The sequence below is a fragment of the Desmodus rotundus genome, chromosome 10 (assembly GCF_022682495.2).
Source record: "Desmodus rotundus isolate HL8 chromosome 10, HLdesRot8A.1, whole genome shotgun sequence".
In the NCBI taxonomy this organism is placed as follows: Eukaryota; Metazoa; Chordata; class Mammalia; order Chiroptera; family Phyllostomidae; genus Desmodus; species Desmodus rotundus.
Window position 1 is genome coordinate 28,427,219 of NC_071396.1, and position 20,828 is coordinate 28,448,046.

The 20,828-nt window shown below is 50.3% G+C and overlaps 1 protein-coding gene across 2 annotated transcripts in view; it reads left to right on the top strand.

The window, feature by feature from the left end:
* ADAMTS17 (ADAM metallopeptidase with thrombospondin type 1 motif 17) overlaps nucleotides 1-20,828 on the top strand; it is a 194,725-nt gene that overhangs the window by 103,871 nt on the left and 70,026 nt on the right. For both annotated transcript variants that reach the window (XM_053913384.1, XM_053913385.1), the window contains exons 9-12: nucleotides 1,128-1,268; nucleotides 3,264-3,414; nucleotides 17,834-17,935; nucleotides 18,692-18,837. In XM_053913384.1, the coding sequence (XP_053769359.1) occupies nucleotides 1,128-1,268; nucleotides 3,264-3,414; nucleotides 17,834-17,935; nucleotides 18,692-18,837 (540 nt within the window). The remainder of the gene's footprint in view (nucleotides 1-1,127; nucleotides 1,269-3,263; nucleotides 3,415-17,833; nucleotides 17,936-18,691; nucleotides 18,838-20,828) is intronic.

The window sequence follows — 20,828 nt, forward strand, 5'->3', positions numbered from 1 at the left end:
AAAGTATACTTAGGGGCCTTAAACATTATGTTTTAATTTACACCGTGAAAAATGTTGGATTTCTTTTTTCACCCAATTTTGTGACGGTGGGTGAAAGCCTTTTCTTGGAGGGTGGGTGTGTCCTTCGGACTTCTTGTCTCTGTCCCTCACACAGACCAGAACTCTGCGGCAACATGTTTCAGTCCCTGTTTGGGCTTTGTTTTGTTTTTAGATTGGGTAGAATATAAGAGACCCTTGTGAAGCAGTCTGGGGAAGATGTTTATTTTTGATTTTTTTTTTAGATTTTATTTATTTTTAGAGAGGAAGGAAGGGAGGGAGAAAGAGGGAGAGGAACACTGACCAATTTGCACCATTGTCTTCTAGCCCATTACCTGACACTGGGGGAACTTCTAATAACTGTTTTCCAATGAATGAAAGCACCCCCCCCTGCAGTGGGCTGTTGACAAAGAATGGGCACCCTGATGCGCATTGTGTCTCTGCCCTCAGAATCTCAGGCCATCTGGCCCCCTGTGTTCTGAGTCTCAGTTTACCCAGAGACGGTGTGTGAGCAGAGTCAGATCATTGGTCAGCGTGTGGTGCATGCTCGCTCACGCCTGTCTGCACAGGCATCCTGACCTGTATTAGGTGCCTCTGGGCGGGGAGGGCGACCGGTATGATCTTGGTGGATGCAGGTCTAATGATGTGAAAGACTGGAAAGCCCCATTTTTCATTCATTTGGTGATTTGCACCATGATATTCTCTAAGTCAGAACTTTGGATGGTTCCTCCTAGCCCTTCACACAGCGACCTCTCTTCAAGGCTACAACGTGCTTAGATCATTAACGGAGGAGGTGGGGTATGTCTGTGCCAAAAAGCAAGTCTCGTCATCAGAAACTATAGTATCCCCATGAATATAATCTTTTCATTCACTTGTTTGTGGCTTAGCAAATGGTGTGCCTGCCTTTTGGCTCTACATTCATTCCTTAAGTAAGCCACTCATCACCCTCTCTATTTCCCTGAGAGCTTGTGACTCTTGGTCAGCACTGGGGGAGCAGCAGGCGTCACCCTGTGTCACCTTTTGTATTTAAGACCTGAGCTCAGCAGCCTGTAGCCTAAGCGTCGCTCTCTGCTCTCCCCTCCCCCCGGCAGCTTGGGGATGAACCACGACGATGACCACTCGTCCTGCGCTGGCCGGTCCCACATCATGTCGGGAGAGTGGGTGAAGGGCCGGAACCCCAGTGACCTCTCCTGGTCCTCCTGCAGTCGGGATGACCTTGAAAACTTCCTCAAGTAAGTCCTCGAATCCTTCCATGCCTTCCACGCTGCTTCCAGGAGACGCCGTGGTTGAGTCTCAGCGAGTGTGCGGAGGGGAGGGGAATCTCTCTGAGAAGTCTCGGGGGGCCGACAGCCGTGGTCAGTGCAGACTCTGCGGTTCCTGCCCGACTTCCTCCCACGTGGGCCTCCGGTGTGATGGGGGGCACCGGCTGGTGTTCGTGGATGCTTGTTGGCTGATGGAGCTATCACAACAGTGAGCGTGTCCTGGCCCTGGGTTCATTTCTCTGCAGTGTTCTGAGTGGACACCTTAGCGGTACTGGTGGCTGCGGTGGAACAGATGTGTCCCCCATACTCAGGGACGTGCATTTGCCAGGGAGAAGGGCTCGCTCACCTCCCTCCCACGTGGGGGCGGTATGAGTTTACCTCTCTGACATTCATTTCCCAGAATGTGTCTGTGAATTCTCGGGTTTCTGCGGGAGAACCGACCACCTGAGTTTGGACCTTCGTCAGACAGAGTCTGTGCCATGTCCCATGTGGGTCCCTTAGTGTCAGGACCTCAGGGCTGGTTGACGGCAGACCGTGGTTGCTTCCCCACTTGGCTGTATTCATCTGTACACCCCACGGGGATGGAAGAGCCTCTATGGGCCTCGCCCACCACGGAGCTTTACGGCCCAATGTCACATTCAAGTACCCAGTGAGTTCTGGTGGGCCGGCAAAGGCAGCACTCCGGCTTCTGTGCTCCTCCTGGGTCTTCTTTGTGGTGTTCCCTGGAGACAGGGAAATTCAGTGGTTCATGAGGCTTAAAAATGGACTCATTCGTTTTAATAGAGTCTAGTTCCCACCAAGTCCTTGATGCCACAGAATCTGCACGAACTGCTGTAGCCCCTTGGCATGGTTTCATTCCACACACAGGGTCCAGGAAACGAGGCAGGATGAGCTCATCAGTTCGCACACCCTGTGCTGGTGCCACTGCCTTTGTCTGAGTGCCGTGGGGGGGCTGGGGTCTGAGTCCAGGAGAGGTGGCCCTGGGTGTACTGAGGTACGTGCAACTCTTCTCATTTTTTAAAAGATTTTATTTATTTATTTTTAGAGAGAAGTAAAGGAAAGGAGAGAGGAAAAGAAACATCAATGTGTTAGTTGCCTCTTGAGCACCCCCTACCGGGGACCTGGCCTGCAACCCAGGCATGTGCCCTGACTGGGAATCGAACCAGTGACCCTTTGGCTCATAGGCCTGCACTCAGTCCACTGAGCTACACCAGCCAGGGCTGCAACTCTTTTCTTCCAGAATCTTAGCAAGAGGCTAGCTTCTGTTTCTTCTACCGTCTGCCTTGTTTTTGAAATTAAAAAACAAAAGCATTCAAGTCTTTAACCTCCTAATGTAACTATAGCCTCACAGCCCCCGTTCAGTTTCTCAGAGATGCTCTCAGGATCTCCGAACATCTCCATCCCTGTTGCAATCCAAAAGTCCTTTACAGAGTGCGTCCCCAGCCACCTCAGAGGGATGGCAGAGGTGTTGTTAAGTGGGACACCTGCTCCAGCCAGTTGCCACAGCCTGCCCGGCCCTCCAAGAGGATCTGCAGGGTTGGAAAGGAGCGCTTTATTTTTATTTAAAATAAAGGACAACAACCCTAACTCTAATAAAGGAAATATTTTTTCTTTATTCTTAGTAACTTTTGCTCAAAGCCATATTCTAAGAAAGTATCCGAGGAACCTTACAAAAGCGCTTTCATCCAAGAAAGCGCTCAGATTCCCTGAGAAAAGTACATGAGCCTTGTGGGTGTGACTCCCAGGCCCTTTCCAGTTGCCACGTTCTTGTTGCCTTGGGAGTCAGGATGCCGACCCAGCCACATGGAAAAAGAGCAAAAAGTAACAAAAAGCAGAGTCCCTGTGTTTGGTGTTGGACCACCTTCCCATAAATAATGTGGAGGTGCATCCTTCTCAGCGACTGAAAATCAGAATAAAAACCTGGGCAGTGCCTTTGCAAGCCGACTTGCCTCTTGGCTGTTTCAGGTCGAAAGTCAGCACCTGTCTGCTGGTCACGGACCCCAGGAGCCAGCACGCGGTGCGCCTCCCTCACAAGCTGCCCGGCATGCACTACAGTGCCAACGAGCAGTGCCAGATCCTGTTTGGCACCAACGCCACCTTCTGCAGAAACATGGAGGTAAGCGGCCCCAGGGCGGGGGTTAGGGAGTATCTGGCTTCTGCTGGAGGACACAGGTATTCACATTAGACACACAGGCGCACTCAGATGAGCACACACATATATATGTATGTGCGCACACTCACATACACGGACACACGTATACATCTACCCTGTGCGCACACACTCACCCAGCCAGAAAGGGGTGGGCTGAAGACCACGCCCAGGTGTATCTGCTACCTCAGAAGACGAGAAATCCCAAAGGGGAGGAAGGTGACCAGGTATTTTATTTTCCTTCATCAGCATCTTTTTGTTGGACGGGGACCATGAGAGGTTGACAAGTAATGATCAGCTCAGCAATGAAACATATAAGCCCAAAATACAAATATACATAAACTGAGATCTTCCTGTTTTGTAAGTGGCCATGAAACTAGACGTTTATTCCTGCAGCTCACAGGAACCACACAGTGTTCCCCTGCCTGCCTTTTCCTTGCGCCTCCCCCAGCACTGGAGTCAGATCGGCATTCTCCTCCCCTTAGTTTTACATTAAGACAGTTAGGTGGACTGTAAATCAACCAATAAACAACACAGTGGAGTTACAGTTCATAGGTCAACAAGGAAGTACATTGCTCACCGCTCTGATCCCTTAAGCTCAATGTAACGGTGGGTTGTAAATACGTATTAGTCATTTATAGTCCATCTCACTAGGAAACTGATGCACCTCATATTCATTAGGGTTCGTGACATACTCCGTTTAGATATCGGTCTCCTTGAGGCCCCACGACCGGCCCACATCTCCAAATGGACAGTGCCCTCCTGTTCTTTACACTAATAATCACACCCATGACACCTCACGGTGTCTCCAATTGTCTCAGAGGGAACAATGAGGCCCACTTTTCAACAAAATGCTCCAAATCACTTGTGGCCCCCTTTCATAGGAAAAAAAAAAATAGTGCTTACTAGACACCGTGAACAAGAAAGGAAAACTCTCCCAGCCAGGAGGTTTAGGGGAATGTATGTCGTGAAGGCATTACCACTCCAAAAATCTGGAGGAATTTCTGCAAAACCACACTCAGGCCTGGCAGTTGGGAACGCTGTCTGTGTTCCCAAGTCCTGGGCTCCCCCAAAGGCCGCTGCTGATGAGAAGTTCACTGGCAAGGTGCTCAGCTAGCCTCGCTCCGCAGAGCCGTCGCGGGGGGGAGCTTGCACATGCACCTCAACGTTAATGAGGCAGCTGGGACATCTTTTGTCTTAAAACTTTCTAGAACTTTAAGCCTATTACAGAAAAGAAAGTAATAATGAACTATAACAGAGGTTGGACCCCGCCAAAGAAATAAAACCGCGAAACACACATGTACTGACAAGTCGAAGCATTTCTTTTTCTGGAATACAGATCATAAAAGCTAAGAAGAAAGGAAACTGGACAGATTATGTTTTGAGGAAAAATTCGTGGGCAGCGTTTTTGTTTTGCTGCTGCCTTTGGTCAGGGACAAAAGCGTATTCCTGGTAGAAGGTAGGGGCCCATTGTCTCAGGAGATGTACCTCTGTTGTTGTACAAAATAGCTCGGGTCCGTGGGTCGATTGCAGAGTATTTGTGAACAGTGAGAGGAAAGATGTTGTGTCTTTATTTGTCCCTATCCTGTAACTGAAACGAGTATTTCCTTCACTTGTGAATGCAGGCATACGCCACAGCCGTATTCATGGCAACCGGGAGACCTGATGGGGCCTCACTGATCTCTTTGTACTGCGTGACAGTTGTAGCCCAAATCACAAAATATCATTTCCACTCACCACTACTTCAGAATTTCTTAGGCTGTGGCCAGATGGCACCGTTGGTTGGAGCATTGTCCCGTAGACCAAGAAAAGGTTGCTGGTTCGGTTCCCAGTCAGGGCGCATACAAGACGCAACCAATCGATGTTTCTCTTTCACATTGATGTTTCTCTCCCTCTCCCTCTTCCTACCTTCCCCTCTCTCTAAAATCACTAAGCAGGTCCTCAGGTGAGGATTTTAAAAAAAAAAGCAAAATCTAGGTTCTTAGTAGACCCAGGGCTAGAACTTGTTATGTAGTGAGTTGACAAAGGCACCCATATTACTGTCAACATATTATGCATTGGTAGTTATTTTTGTATTTTGAATCATATTTGGATTTAACTGTTCTCTTGGTAATCTTATGTACTTTATCCTTACACATTGACAAATATTATGCTGAGGAAGCGGTTTAGGGTCTCCCCCACATGTCTCCTAGAACTAGGCTGGTGCTGGGCACCTGGCGGTGGCGGGCCAGCATCTGTCCGCTGCAGGAAGGGCTGGCTTGAGTGGGTTATTACTCTTCTGTATGCGGAATCACGAACACAGAACCTCCTCCCCCTGGACTTCCACGTACGTTCTTCTTTTGGCATTCACCACTTGGGGCCGTGTTAAGACTAATCCACACGAAAAGCCACTTCCTTGCTCAAAGGTATAGGGTAGATGCATTTGGGAAAACATTGCTGCAGTTGATTTGGCAGCAGCCTGGCTTCAGACAGTAACCAGGTTCCTGCTTTCCTAAACATCTGCCTACCGGAGAACCAAGAAAAGTTAGAATACAGTCCATTCTCATTTCTGGGGCCCTGGGGACCCCCACAACGCCACCACTGTGTCTTTCCTGTCTGCAGAATGCTGGTATTGTAAGGCTCAAAAAGCTGTCCATGGAAATAAGAACCACCACCAAAAAAAAAACTGGCATCAGCTAGCTGGCATTTGTTGCAGGAGTTATTGGCAAATAGAGCTGTCTCCTCTTTTAGCCAATGGTAATGTGATGTTTTTAATTCAATAAAGCGTTTCAAGAAAGTCCAAACCTAAACGTTATAAACAGTGGGTAGTAAATATTTATTAGAAAGGGGAAACGAACTTTACGCAATTAGCCCAATCCATCTTTTTTATGACTCCATGCTCCTCCCGTCCCTGTCAGTGGTTGCTGCAGAGCAGGGCCGCCCTTCGACGACACTTCAAAGCTGGTGAAGCCCAGACGTTCTGCCAGGTGAAACAGAGGGTGGGAAGGCCAAGACAAGGTAGTGTCAGATGCAAGGAAGCATCTGGCATTGCTCCTGGACGCAGAAGCCAGAAGTGGGGAGCCTGGCAACATGCTGGTGATGCTCCCAGTGCCACAAAGCCCTCACCCCTTCGCCCCATGACAGCGACATTAGTCTGGCCCCTCCACCCTATCACCCTGGTTCCTGGAGATTCTCAGTGGAAAGGTGCCAGTAGTGACCCCTCCCCCATTCACCCTCCCTGCTTCCTGGCAATGCTTCCTGGTTCCAGCCCCATTGCTTCGAAGCCCACGTGTGTCTGATGAGGAAGGCTGAGCTGGGAAGTGATGGGCACTGGCCTGGTAAGTGAACTTGAATGCCGTTGTGCCCACGATCACGGCATTCCCGGGGACTGAGATGTGCCTATTCTCCTTCCTTGAGGACAGAAGCTGGAAGCCCATTGTTTCAGGAAGGCAAGAGTGACCGGGATGGTGACAGGCATTCGAGGGTCTTACACCTTTTTTCTCCCTCATGTTCACGCTTTTGCTCTTTTCCATGTAATTCTCTTGGCCTTTCCGTGTAGCCTGGAGGCAGGCACCGTCTGTAGGGCCCCACGATGAAGAAGCTGGGCTCTCGAGTCAGGCAGCCCAGCACGGGTGGCACCTGCTTCCTGAGCACATGACATCGTCTCTCTGTGCCTCGGTCTGCTAATCTGCAAAATGGGAAAAGCCATTCTCCTTACTCATCACGGGGTGGTGAGGAGAGTCGGGGACAAATGAATGAGGGCCCTTAGCACACAGCAGGCACTCAGTCAAGGTTAGCTAGCATCGTATTTCCTATGGCCTCGTTTCCTCGGGCCAGTAGGAGAGGTGACACCCTTTAGCCGGTCCTCCCTTCCTGTGTCTTTCTCAGTGCTGCCTTCTCTACTCCTCCTGGCGCTCTGGGTGCCTGGGACCCCCAGGAACTGCATTCCAACATGCAGTGTCTCTTCCGACACCCAGTCGCCAGGCTGGGAAGCCTCTTCCTGTCCTTTCCCAAGTCCCACAGAGGTACCCAGGGGCATCTTTCTTTTAAATTAATTTTTTATTTTTCTCTTCCAATTACAGTGGATGTTCAGTATTACTCTGTACTAGTGTCAGGTGTACAGCCTCATGGTTAGACAATCAAACACTCTGCAAAGTGATCCCCCCGATATTTCCAGTGTCCACCGACCAGCACCATATGTATTGATTACCATCTTCTGGGCTCTGCTCCCTGTGCTGCACCTCCCAACCCCGTGACTATTTTCTGACTGCCCGTTTGTGCTTATGTCTTCGTGCCCACGGGCATCTTGACCGGTAAAGATCCCCGCGGTGTCCAGGAAGCTATCAGATCATCAGAATTCCGCCTTGAACAACAGTATCCTTTCCTCTGACGTCGGTGGTTTCTCAGTGTAGGGGGTCACTGAGAAGTTTCTGGGCCCCAGTCCACCTCTTCTCTGTGAGAGCCCCATGGGTTGCAGGTATTTCTTTTCACACAGCTTCCCCCCAGATGGTCCCACTCAGCTCACTTGGGGAGCTGCTCATCTAGAGGAAGCCTGCCCCTTTAACACCCATGTACCTGGCCAGTGTGGGCGGCTGGCCGGCGGGCCGGGAGCCTCGCCCTGCCCCTCAGACAGACGGGCGGTGCGGTAGGACGCCGGGGTGGACGCCAGGTGGAAAGCAGGCCTGCCCGCCTCGGTCTCAGCTTCCTGCCCAGCAGCTGCAGCCTCTCTCAAGGCTGTTGGACTTTGGCAGCAGATGGCCCCAATTTTCCAGAAGTGTTTGAACGTTTACAGTAGACTGCGTCCTCAGAGAGCCCTCCAGCTCTCTGCACGTCGTGTGTGAGCCTGCGGTTCTTGCTCTGCCTTGCCAGCTGAAGGCCTGGGGACCCTGGCTCTGCCCGTGTTCAGAAGCGGCCACCCCCTGGGTGGCCCCGGCCAGGTGATGGCCTCTGCAACCTTCAGGAACATGGCAGGAGCAACCAGACCCGGGACTCACGGAACCTTCCAGAAGTGGGGCTGGCATGCTGGCCTGGGCAAGGGCTTCAAACTGCAGCAGGATGTGTGGGAAATTTGGACTAGTCACTTTTCATCCAGCTCTTAGCATTGCATTTGATCTTCCTTTTGGCTTGTGTTATCAGCAACACGTTTCTGAGCGTTTTTATACATCCACCCCCTTCAGCGTGGTTTGGAGTCAGAGCGTCGTGCCAGGTGCTCAGCGGGTGCCCCGTGAGGATGGGCTTCAGAGTAAGCTCAGGAGGACTCAGAGGGGACACAGCCTGGGGAAGGAGAAAAGTACAGTGCAGCCTTGAATGTGTGAACCGTGGTGTCTGTCTTCTGAGGAACCCCAGCCCTCCCAGTAGTTCCCTAGTGTTCCAGGGAAGGCGGCTTGGTTCAGACTTACTTGTTACGCAGCATCTCGAGGACCTTTGCAGCAAAATACACTTGATGTGACTTGTACTTGCCAGATATTAAATGTAGCCGATGGTCCAACAGATGCCTGAACTAGGGAGCTGTTTCGTGCTCCTTGCTGTTTGCAGTGGGCCGATGGCTCTCCATTGCTACTTCTGGACTTCTCCTAGGGTGGGAGTTGGGGGACTCTGGGCACCCCCACCCCTGCTTTGGCTTGAGACACTGCACCATTGTCTGCCCCCACACTGTTTTTAATGGGCTTTTTATTTAAGCCAAAGATTATGCTTCCCAATGATGCTTGCCAACAAAACACTGCAAGCGGAGGGCACAGGGCGTTCGAGTCTGCCGCAGCTCTGAGGCTGACGCAGGTTGCAAGGTCATCAGAAGCGAAAGTGGAAAGAGGAGCTCGGGACCGGCAGAGGCAGTATAAGCCGTGGGGAAGAGTGTGTCTTCTGGGGTCAGGTCAGGGAAGGCGCCAGCTCTGCAGCTCTGGCAGGTGACGTAACTGTGTTTCCTCATCCGCAGAATGGTAGAAGTGATAGCTTCAGTCTTACGAGGTTGGTGTGAGCAGTAATGAGACAATTCTGATGAAGCGCGTAGCCAGCCTGATACCTGGGGTGGGTCAATGCTTAGGGCATGTTAGCTTTTCTCTCCCTCTGGTAAAGCCGTGCCTGGCTTTACTCATGAGTGTATTCGTTTGTCTGCCCATTAGTTCATCCATCCATCCATCCATTCATTGAGTCTTTTCTGGGCATGTCCGATGTGCTGCCATGTGAGTGCTCATTTGGTGAGGAGGTGACATGCAGCAGCCGCCCCCCATGAGGGGCCAGGGGGACAGGAAGTGAGACACACAGGACTGTCACCCAGGAGGACTACTTAGATTAGCGTGCGCTTAGAACCCTGATAGTGCTTCCTGGTGGGAAGAGAAAAGGAGGAAAGACATCACAAGCGCAGGGACCTTGGCTTTGGCCTTGAAGACCACAGCAATGATTTCATGTCTCTCCACTACAATTCCTCATTCCGGGTCTGGTTCTTTCTCTGGAACGAGCTCTCTGAGGGTGGGCCGCAGGTCATGCTCGCTGTCTACACTACATGTCCAGTACAGCACGGTGCAGCCCGCAGGGAGGTGGGCCTGGAGACGCAGCGGCCTCCGCAGGGGCACAGAGGCCCCATGGGATGGGGGTGGTCAGGCATACTGAAGGCAAGGGCGCTGGGGAGCAGCAGGGAGAGGGGAGGGGTAGGAGCTGAATAAAGAGTGGGGCTACGTCACAGTGGTTTTAACTAGGTCCTGAGGGAGTGAAGGATGCTTTAAGCCAAGATCTGTGTTTTCAAAAGATGTTGCCAATGTATTGAGCATGAAAAATGTCATTGTCCAAAGACCTGCGAGTAACAACGCCAGTTGTCCCGACAAGAGAGCAAGAGGACCTAACGAGGCTGGGGTGTTGAGGACGAAGATAAAGGGCACTCTCGGGAAAAGCCACACTGCAGTCTGATTTTAAATTCATCTGACCAGTACTTCAGGAATGTGCCCTGTGGGCACTAACTAATTATAGCACAGACCACCTCTATCACGGGCGCCTGGTTATCAGTGTGAGTCTTCAGAGTTACCTGTGGTTTTCCGAATAAGGTGTATACGCCCAAGGTCTAAAACGCAAATTAAGCCACTTACGTATTGCCTGTTGTCATGCAAATATTAGCACTCTACCAGACTGTTGTGCATCTTCACTTTTTTCTCTTAATAGTGTGTCTTACTGTTCACTACCCACCCATGTACAGTGGTGCCTGTCCATTTTTTTTGATGACAGATTGTTATCTTTTTAGAAAAACTTTTTTAGACTTAAGAGCTCCCCAAGCAGTATACACCTTTCAAACATCTTTTCCCTGTGTTCGCATCTGATAGAATCATAGAACCATTATCGAAGCCAGGAACTGAACGTTGGGTACAATTAACATTTAGGCTTTGCCACTTTTCCCACCGATGCCCTTTTTCTGTACCAGGGTCCTATTTTGCATTTAACTCTCAAATCTTCATCTCAAGTCTGTGGCCATTCCTCAGTCAGTCTATGTCTTTCAGTACCGTGATACTTGAGGTGTCCCGGTCAATGGGTTTGCAACCTGGGTTTGTCTGATGTTTCCTCACGACCAGGCCGAGGTTCTGCGTTATTGGGAAGGAGAGTGCAGAAGTGATGTGGTGAACACACCTCAGTCCTGGTGATAAGAACCTCAGGCGGTGGTGGTGGCATCTTAAAGGATTCTCCACTGTCCCTTGTCACTTTTCCTTTACTCATCACTTTTGAGTTTATCTAGAGCCCTTACCTCCGGACGGTTGACATCTCGGGCTGGATGAGTCTTTGATCTAGGCTGTCTCATGCTCTCTGGGATGCTTCTCCTCATTCCTGGCCTCTGCCCACTACACATCAGGAGACTCATCTGAAGGCTCAGCTGTGGAAAGATTGGCTTCTCAATGCACCCTGTGGTTTCAGGTAGCATTTAGTTCCTTGCAGTTTGTTGGACCGAGGGCCTCACGCTTCTTACTAGCAAGCTGGTCGGAGGCTGCGCTCAGCCTCTGGTTCTTTTCAACACGACAACTTGTCTCATCGAAGCAGGCAAGCCCAGAGGGCAACAGCGTCTGCTAGGAAGGCAGACATGATAGTCTTTTAGAGCGTACTCATGTACAGGACAGGCACTCTTTCTTCTGCATGCTGAGGATAAAGAAAATCAGTAGTTCCATCCCAAGTTCAAGGCGAGGGCATTACTCGAGGGCCTGAAGAGGAGGAGCCACCTGCTACCCAGCGGGGAATCCCTTTATTCTACACGGAATGTGCTCTGTATCCGCTATTCTCTTTTTAGATCCTGCCTCCATCCTATCCTTCCTATTGCCTCCTTCCGGGACTATGAGTAGACACCTACGTGGGCATTTCTCACTCTTGTCTTCTATGTGTCTCATCACCCACCTGTATTTGGATTTTGCCACTCCTTCTCTCTCCAGCCGTGTTCTTTGTGATTTCTTCAGATCTGCTTTTTAGTCACCCAGCCTCTCTTTTAGCGGTGTGAAAATCCATTGATTTTTTCAACAATTATATATTTAATCTTTTAAAGTTCTTTCTATTTTCCTTTTCAAATTTACTTGATCATATTTAATAGCATCTCACTGCTAGCTTGTTCCCATGACCTCATCTTCTAGTTCTCTAAACATTTTATAGATAGTTAATGTATATTCTGAAACTGCTCATCCTGTTATCTAAGCACCTGGGGGAATTTAAATCTTTCTGTTTATTGTTTTTGCTAACTGTCACTCATGTTTTCCTGTTTAATTGTGAGTTCACATTTTATTGAACATAACTACGGGATTCTTTTTTTTTTTTGAGATTTTATTTTTAGACAGGGGGAAGGGAGAGAGAAACATCAATGTGTGGTTGCCTCTTGCACACCCTACTGGGGACCTGGCCCACAACCCAGGCATGTGCCCTGACTGGGAATCGAATCAGCAACCCTTTGGTTCGCAGGCTGCTCGCAGGATGCTCAATCCACTGAGCCACACCAGCCCGGGCTGACCATGGGATTCTGAGAGCCTGGAGAGTGGTTGCTCCCTTCCAGGGAGAATTTATGTTTGGATTCAACCAGTTCTTCTAGAACAGGTAACACCTCTGCACATTCCCTGGGTGTCTCTGGTAAAGCTCGTGGCCTTGTTGCCAGTCCAAGGGGAGGCTTATTTTCTGAATGGCAATGTCAAGATCAACTCCAGCTCTCAGGGGAGCTCCCCCCTTTCACATGCTCACCTCAGATCAGAACATGCCTGTGTGTGTTTATAAATACACTTGACCCTTGAACGGGGCGGGGGTAAGGGCATCAACCACCCATGCAGTCAAACATCCACGGATAACCTCAGCCAGCCCTCCACATGCACAGATTCCCAACCACAGACTGAAAATACAGTTGACCTTCAAACAACATTGGCGTGAACTGCGTGGGTCCATTTACATGCAGGGTTTTTAATCCGTGTATCACTGGGTATGTGCAGGTCAAACCCACATAGTTCAAGGCTCAACTTTGCATATTCCATATTGACTGCCTTGAATAATATTGCCTTTGTTTCTGGGGAGCTCAGCAATAAGAATGATGTTTCACCTGTTTTTGTGTCTGGAGGTCAGCCCCGCCTCCCCCAGAGTATCTCGTTTTTGCTGGCTGGAAGCAAAAGGTGCCTCAGGCAAACTTCTGTGCAGTTTCTCCTGTATCCTCACCCACAAGCATGATGAAGTGAATGCCCTTCCACTTCCAGCTCCCTCCTTTCCATTGCCTCCACCAGCCAGTGTCTTAGGGATCAATGTGTCACCTTTCCCAGTTCTTCTATGGCAGTCTATTTAATTAGCCTGCCATGTTTGGCTGCTCCCCCAGCTAGAAAAGCACAAGAACGTGTTGTACCCATAGGCACACTGCTACCGCTCCCACCCTGTTCTCTCGTTATCCGTGTTGTTTCTGTCTGCCTTGTCTGAGTTTACAGTGTAATTCATTCTGGTGTCCAGCTTCAGGCCTCGGTGATTTCATCTGTGCTCACTCTGGTGCTTTTGCCATGCACTTTTCATTTATTGCTTAGTTGACTGAAGTCTTTTCTCAAAAAAAAAAGGGGGGGTGGGATCAACTCTGTGTGTGTACACAGTGTTTTTCTGTTACCTAAATACTTGAGCCACAGTTCAGTTGACGTAAATGTCTCGGTCACGTTTTCTTTCCTCTTCTTTCTAAGCATGGCTCCGCCACCCCTGGCAGCAAACGCCGCCATAGAGGGAAACCTGCCTGTAGCCCGATGCCTTTCTCCATCATCAGCGGCTCAATCTTTTGCCTGGCTGCCCCAAGTATTGTTTGCTTTACCTGTGAGAGCCAGTAACCACATTGGGACTTGCCTCTGCGTTCATCATTCTTTGCCATTTTTCCTGAAACAGGGCTTTGCTTTTCAATCGGAGACTGAGATCTTTTTTCATTCCAGGATATGGTTTTGAGTTTGTATGCAAATCCCTTCTCTTTTACGTGGCTCTAGTGCTCTCCTTTAGGGGTGCTCTCCTTTAGGGGTCCTTTGCCTCTAACGCAGCTCCAAGCCCTTGACATTTACAGGCCTCTGCCTCCTCATTGGAAAAGTGGGAAAAAATCGAAAAAGCCCCATCCTGCCTGCCTCCTACGTGTGCTCATATCTAGTCTCCTGTGTGTGTCTTCCATATCTGTCACTTCCTCTTCGTTGTTTTTGGAATTATATTTATATTTACTTTCTCTCAATCATCAGCTCCATCCGTTCACCTCCCTGCGTGTTTAGTGGCTTCTCCTCCATGCTGTTTTCCATGCTGCCTCCACTGCCCATCTGATCTTATTTTCTCGGACATTTTTCAACCAAGTTGTGATAGTTCAAATGTTACCTCCTTTGTCCTGTCCATCTTTCCCCTGAGTTCTTGTGTATTTGCAAATGCAAAGAAAAAAAAAAGGCAGAGTTACTATGTTTTTCACAAACTTAATGCACACACGCTTGCTAACTATATTTAGCCATTCCATGACCGTACTCTCTGGTGAGTGCTCTCCACCTGCTTTTTCCCCCCTGTTCTTTCTCCCTTTTTTGTTTGTGCTATCTTAGTATAGATCCTGTGCTGATTATTTTCTTCTGTTGTTCAGCCCCGAGTTATTTCTGGACCAGCTAAGTATAGGATGTTGGTGTTGGAGAGAGCCAGGGCAGTTTCCAGGCTGGCGGGCATTCTCCGTAGAAGAGAAGTGTGTGTGTGTGTGTCACTGCAGAGACTCCTCACCACACAGATTCACTCTCCTGCTCCGAGACAGAAATTTCCCTGAAATTTCCATACAGTTTATCCCTGAAATTTCCTTTTGCAGTCCCGATACCCCTGATTCTACCTTGTGGCACATCAGGCCCAGAGTCTCCCATCAGCAATCTAAGCATGCATTTCTCTCTCTCTTTTTCCGTTATATTTTCTTTCCTTCCTTCCTTCCTCCTTCCCTCTTTCCCTCCTTTCCTCCCTTCCTTCCATCCTCCTTTCCCTCCTTCCTTCTTTCCTTCCTTCTTTCTTTCCTTTCTTCCTTCCTTCCCTCCCTCCCTTCTTTCTTTCTCTCCCTCTACTTTCTTTCTTTAGTAAATAGTTTTATTGAAGAATAATGTGCATATGGGAATTGTGTATAGATCATAAGTTTAGGACTTGCTTCATTTTCATAAAGTGAACACCCTCGTGTAACCATCACAAAGCGCAAAAACCAGGATATGAACCTTGGGACGGGGACTCCCCAGTCCTGTGCGTCTGACCTAGATCAGGGCCCTTGACCTCTGCCAACATCTGCCTCCTCACTGGAAAAGTAGAAAAAGGAGACCAAGCCCATCCTCCTGCTGCCACAGCTAGGGTGAGCCTCAGGATGACAGACGTCAGAGCACTCTTTGATTTGCAAAGCATAACACAAATGCCCCCTAGCCATCTAAAAGGCCCCAGAGCAGCAGGCATTAGTAGTCCACCCCACCTGTCCAGCAGTGAGAGGGAACGCAGACAGGCAAGTGCGGGGCTTGGGCGCACAGAGCCATGCAGGTGGCTGAGCCTGGGTCACAGGCTGTAGCTCTCAAGTCACCTAGTCAACCCGTGCCACTTGTCTGTTTTCATACCGAACAACAAAGGCCACCATTCTCCTCACTCCCACCACTGTCGTTTTCCCTTGCTTGTTTTTGAACCTCACGTAAATAGAATCCTATAGTATCCTCTTGTTCTAAGAGACCGCAGTTCATCTGCTCTGCTGGTGATGGGCACTTCGGTGGTTTTCAACTTCGGGACTAATACAGACACTCTTTCTGTGCATGTTCTTGGCAGTGTTTTTGGTGAACGTACCCACACATATCTATTGGATGCATACCTAGGAGTGGAATTGGTGAATATTAGAAAGTACATATCTTCAGCTTTAGTAAATACTGCCAAAAGTTTAAAAAATTTTTTGAGCCAAGTTATAATCTCATTTGGTTTGAAGTCTTAATCACACCACATCCTTGCCAACACTTGGTGTTTTCCATCTCTCCTTTTAGCCATTCTTCCTGGTGGGTGTGTAGAGGTATCTAGTGGTGATTTTAATTTGCTTTCTGTGGTGACTGATGAAACTGGTCCCCTGTTCCCATGGTTACTGGCCATCTTATATGTTTAGGTATCTTTTTCTGTAAAGTGTGTATTTGAGACTCTCGCCCATTTTTCTACTGGATCTTTTTCTTAATTGATTTGGAGGAGGCTTTTTTGTAAATATAGTCTAGATACACATTTTTTCTTGGTGCATTACAGGCATCTCTCCCATGTATTATAAATATCTTCTCTTACTTTCTTACAGTTGCCTTTCGAGAAACAGAAGTTCTTCTTTTTGATGTAGCATAATTCATTAGCGCTTTCCTTTATAGTTCGTACTTTTTGTGTTCTCTTTAAGAAAGCTTTGCTTGACCTCACTCTCCCCTCCCCTCCTTTTTTTTTTTTTTTTTTGATGACTAGAACAGTTTTATGGGAAAGCACTGTCTATAAAATGCATAATAAACAGTTTACGCCACCTTCTTCCTCTCTCTCCTGAAGGGCCAGTTATGTCTCTTAATCCCAAGCCCTCCTACACCATAAATTCGCCTCTCGGGTCAGCCTGGTCCCTGGAGCACCTGCCCACACAGTGACATCATGCCCTTGACAGGCTCTGGGGTCAGAGTGCATGGAGTCAAACATTTAATGAGCTGCGGCCCATCTTTACAGGGCCAGCTGATGCTGCGCTTGAGGCTCTTATCTTTTTACCATTCTAACGGGAACACGGGGGCTCTTCTGAACCCAAATGCGAGACATTCTGCTTGAATCACCAGCTTCTCTCAGCGCAGAGTGGCTCCGACATCCTTGGAAAATGAGAAGGAGCTGTGGGCTTTTCTTAGCTCATTGTCACAGCCCCCTCAGCTCTGCTTCCCTGTCTTTTTTGGCCTTATTCTTGTCCCTTCCACTTCAAGACATTGTTTGACGTTAGTCAGTGGAGGTGACAGTGCATATCTTCCGTGCAGGGGTTTGAGGTGACTTGAAACAACAGGCCTCAGAACTGAGCATGGCACGTCCTTGGCGAGCCCCACTGCGACTCCCCGGAGCTGTGCACACCCTGCCCAATGGGCCCCCCCGGGCCCCCTGGGCATGCCCAGGAGGGTGGCGTTTCCCGCTGCAGCTCAGGCTTTATCGCCATGGATTGGATTTGGCGTTGTGGAAACACTGTCTTTAAAAGCTCCTTAAGGACATCTGGTCTCAATTTCCAGACCACGAGGCAAGGATTTGGGTACAAGTCGTTTATCTGGGAGGGGATCCCAGGGAGCACTGTGAGGGGGGCAGGGAAGTGGAAGGGAGAGGAGAGGTGGAAGAGGTGCACAGAGGGGCGGGTGACCACATGGACCACGGGGCCACCCCACCGGGACTCTCTGGGACACGTGTGGGGCTTGCCTGACAGCCAGCCCGCTCCAGCTCCTGTCCCTCGTGGTCCAGGGCTGCTCCATGGCCAGGGCGGCCTCCAGCAGGGAGACATGGGACACAGCACACCATGTGTGTGGACGCCATGTGCCCTGAGTCCCATCAGGGAGACTGAGGCCTACCGGGAAGTCGCCGGCTGTGTCTGCTTCAGTCATTTTCGTAAATGGTCTCATTCTGAGCACTCAGTCCACGTCCAAGTTTCCTCTTAATACCAACGGGAGCCTGTACTTCTAAACGCCTATTTTTACTTTAGTATAATTGTTTTGATTGCATACATGTGCATGTTAAGAAATTCTCTAGGTGAGCCCTGGCCAATGTGGCTCAGTTGGTTGGAGAGTCGACTCGCAAACTGAAAGATCGTCGGTTCGATTCCCAGTCTGCGTGCATGCCTGGGTCGCGGGTGCAGTCTTCCCCTCCTGTTTCCAACCCCAAGCCCAAGCCAGGCCCCCTTGTGGCCCCAGCTGTGACCTGCATGCTGTGTTCTCGGCGATCACGCTCCTTCCCTTGTCAGCAGCATCTGATGTGTGCCGGACTGTGGTGCCTGGTGGAAGGGGATGCCTCCTGCAAGACCAAGCTGGACCCTCCCCTGGACGGGACCGAGTGCGGGGCTGACAAGGTAATCCCCGCCCCCCACTGCTCCCTGTCTCCCTACGGGTCATCCGCACTGTTCGCAGGAGCCCCTGAAGAGATGCCCATGGAGCCTGCTCTGGGCAGAGGGCCACTTGTACTATCTCTTTACCTTCTGATAAGACACAAGAATCATTTAGTTACTATTTTTGTTACATCCACTCCTTTTGTCACAGAAGTGGATTTACGTGAACACTTTTACATCCGTAGACCAGGAATGGCAAGACAGGATCGCCCGTGGTCGTAAAATGGATTTCAGGAGAACAGTTATCCCGTTCCAGCCAGGGGTTCGGAGAGCGAGCCTGCGGGCTAGCCTTCCCTTACCAGGAGACTTTGACTTGGCTTAGAGAAGACGGCAGGGATGGACGGGGGTGCCGCGGTTGGGCGCCACTGAGTCCCCCGACTCTGACGTTCAGAGCCGCAGAGCCAGGAAACACACTGCACTCCAAAGTGAGAGGCCCTCCCGTTCGGTCACGTTTGCAGAAGCTCAGGTCTCTTGATGAGCCATCAGGACTGATCCTTGTTTAGGGAGTTTGGGAAACCGCAGCGGAGCACATTGCACATGGAAGATGAGGGCAAAACCGAAACCCCAGCGGGACGTGGGTGTCTGGGGGGGTGAGCAAGGCATGCCTCCAGAGTTAGCGCGCATGCGCACCGTGGAATAGTCGCTGCTCACGGGTGTGGTGCGGAGCGATCTGGGGGTGGCTCGGCGACGGCTCACGCGGAAGGACTCGCTGTGTTTCAGTGGTGCCGAGCAGGCGACTGTGTGAGCAAGACGCCCATCCCGGAGCACGTGGACGGAGACTGGAGCCCCTGGGGCGCGTGGAGCATGTGCAGCCGCACCTGCGGGACCGGAGCCCGCTTCCGGCAGCGGAAATGCGACAACCCCCCGTAAGTGCCCCCCACCTGCCTCTCAGGGGCGTCTGGACCGGGCTCTCGGCCCGGAAGCTCTCTCTGCCTTACGCGGGGTTCTTCTCCCAAGGAGAGGTTGGGCGTTAGGCAGACAAAATGCACCCAAGGGCCCGGGTGCAGGGGCGTCGCGTCTGTCCGACGGCGTGTCTCTCTCTGCGAACACGGGCGCAGTAAGTACTGTGATGAGGTGACTCTTGCTTCCTCGCCCACGCCTGCGAGAAAGGTTTCCAGAGACAGCTGGACGACAGACCCTCCGGGCCAGCTTCGCGGACTTCCTTAGTCGGGGGTCATTCCAGGGAAGCCTGTGGACTTTGAGGAGAAAGGGGCCAGCCTTCTAGTTGGCTGTTAGTTGAGTTGGGAGCAGGCTGACTGCCGATGAGTCACCAGGCATCTGTGGGGTCAGCTGTTTCGTGCATCCACATGGTTTTAAACTGTCCTCTTAGAACTGTTAGGCTGAAAGTAGTTTTTTAGGCTCCCTTTGATGGACTGGAGTGACCCCGTGACCCTCTTGCTCGCCTTTGCACGTTGGTTTCAGAAAGCTCAGGGCTAGTCAGTGACAGATCCTTCATTGCACAGGTTTTTCTCCTCTTCCCCTGAAATTTCCCATTTTTTAATATTTCTTCAAATGGCCTGTTTTATGTCTCCTGTGCTCTCAACCACATCACATTAATTTTGTAAATGAGCACGTTATAAATTTTGACTACACAGAAATGCTTTTTATCCACAATTAAGTCACGTTGACGAATAATTAGCGAATCTCTCTTGAGTTTAAAAAGCCCCGATGCCCTGGCTGCATCCCAGAGCTGATAAATCACAAGCTCTGGGGCGGGGCCCAGGAGTCGGACGTTTTAAATCTCTCTAGGCCACTCCACGGGCCAGCGTGGAGAACCTCCGGATTAAAGAGAAATTTATGCTCACGGTTCAGTCAATGCCGGGAACACCTTTTTTTTTTTTTTTTGGTAGTGCTATCAGAATGGATATCCCGTATTTTGTCGTATTAAAAACTTTTTCCTCTGACACCCAGCAGAGTGCCTGACTCATAGGTGAACAATCGTTTAGGAGTGATGTCTTAATGAAAAGCGTGGGTGGTGTACTAGGATTCTCCAGAGAAGCAGAACCAATAGGACACAGAGAGAGAGAGAGAGAGAGGGAGAGGTGTTTATTAGGAGGAATTAGCTCCCATAATTACAGAGGCGGCGAAGCCCCACGGTCTGCCCACTGCAGGCTGCAGTCTTAGGACAGCTGTGGTCTCGTTCAGTCTGAGTCTGAGCACCAAGGACCAGGGGCGGAGAAGAGATGGCCCAGCCCAGGGAGGCTGGGCGACAAATCCCTCTGCCTTTTGTTCCATTCAGCCCGCAGTGGACTGGATGATATACCCACAGCACGGGGAGGACTGTCAGCTGTACCACGCCCACCAGTTCAAATGCTAATCTCACCCAGAAACATCCTCCCAGACACACCCAGAAATAATGTTTAATCTCGGCACCCGGCGGCCAGTCCACCTGACTTCAAATTAACTGTTACCAATGGGTAATGATTAGATACCCCATGTAGCTAAAGGGTGAGAAATTGATAGAGTGGCTTTGGGTTTTACATTACTCTGCGTCGAAGTTCTGGGAAGAAAGCTCTGGGTTTGGAATCGTGGCGCCGAGAGTGAGGTCAGACATGGTTGGTTGTTAGCGGTCACGTGACTTCAAGGAAGACCCTGCTGGGCCTCAGTTGCCCCCATGAGAGGGAGCTGGCATGGTATAGGGGGAAGAGCCAGGCTTGGAAGACAGAACAGATGAGGCTTCAAGTCCCAGCGCCTCTCCTTACGGCAAGTGACCGCTCTTACCTGTTTCCGTGGAACTAGTTCTCTGGGCTGCATAGAGGGGCGTGGTCTGTGTTGAACACGCCCCTTCTCCCTGTCAGCACTGGTACCAGAATGGGGAGGAGGCCACCAGCCCTGCCCCCCGGCGGGGCGCAGAGGA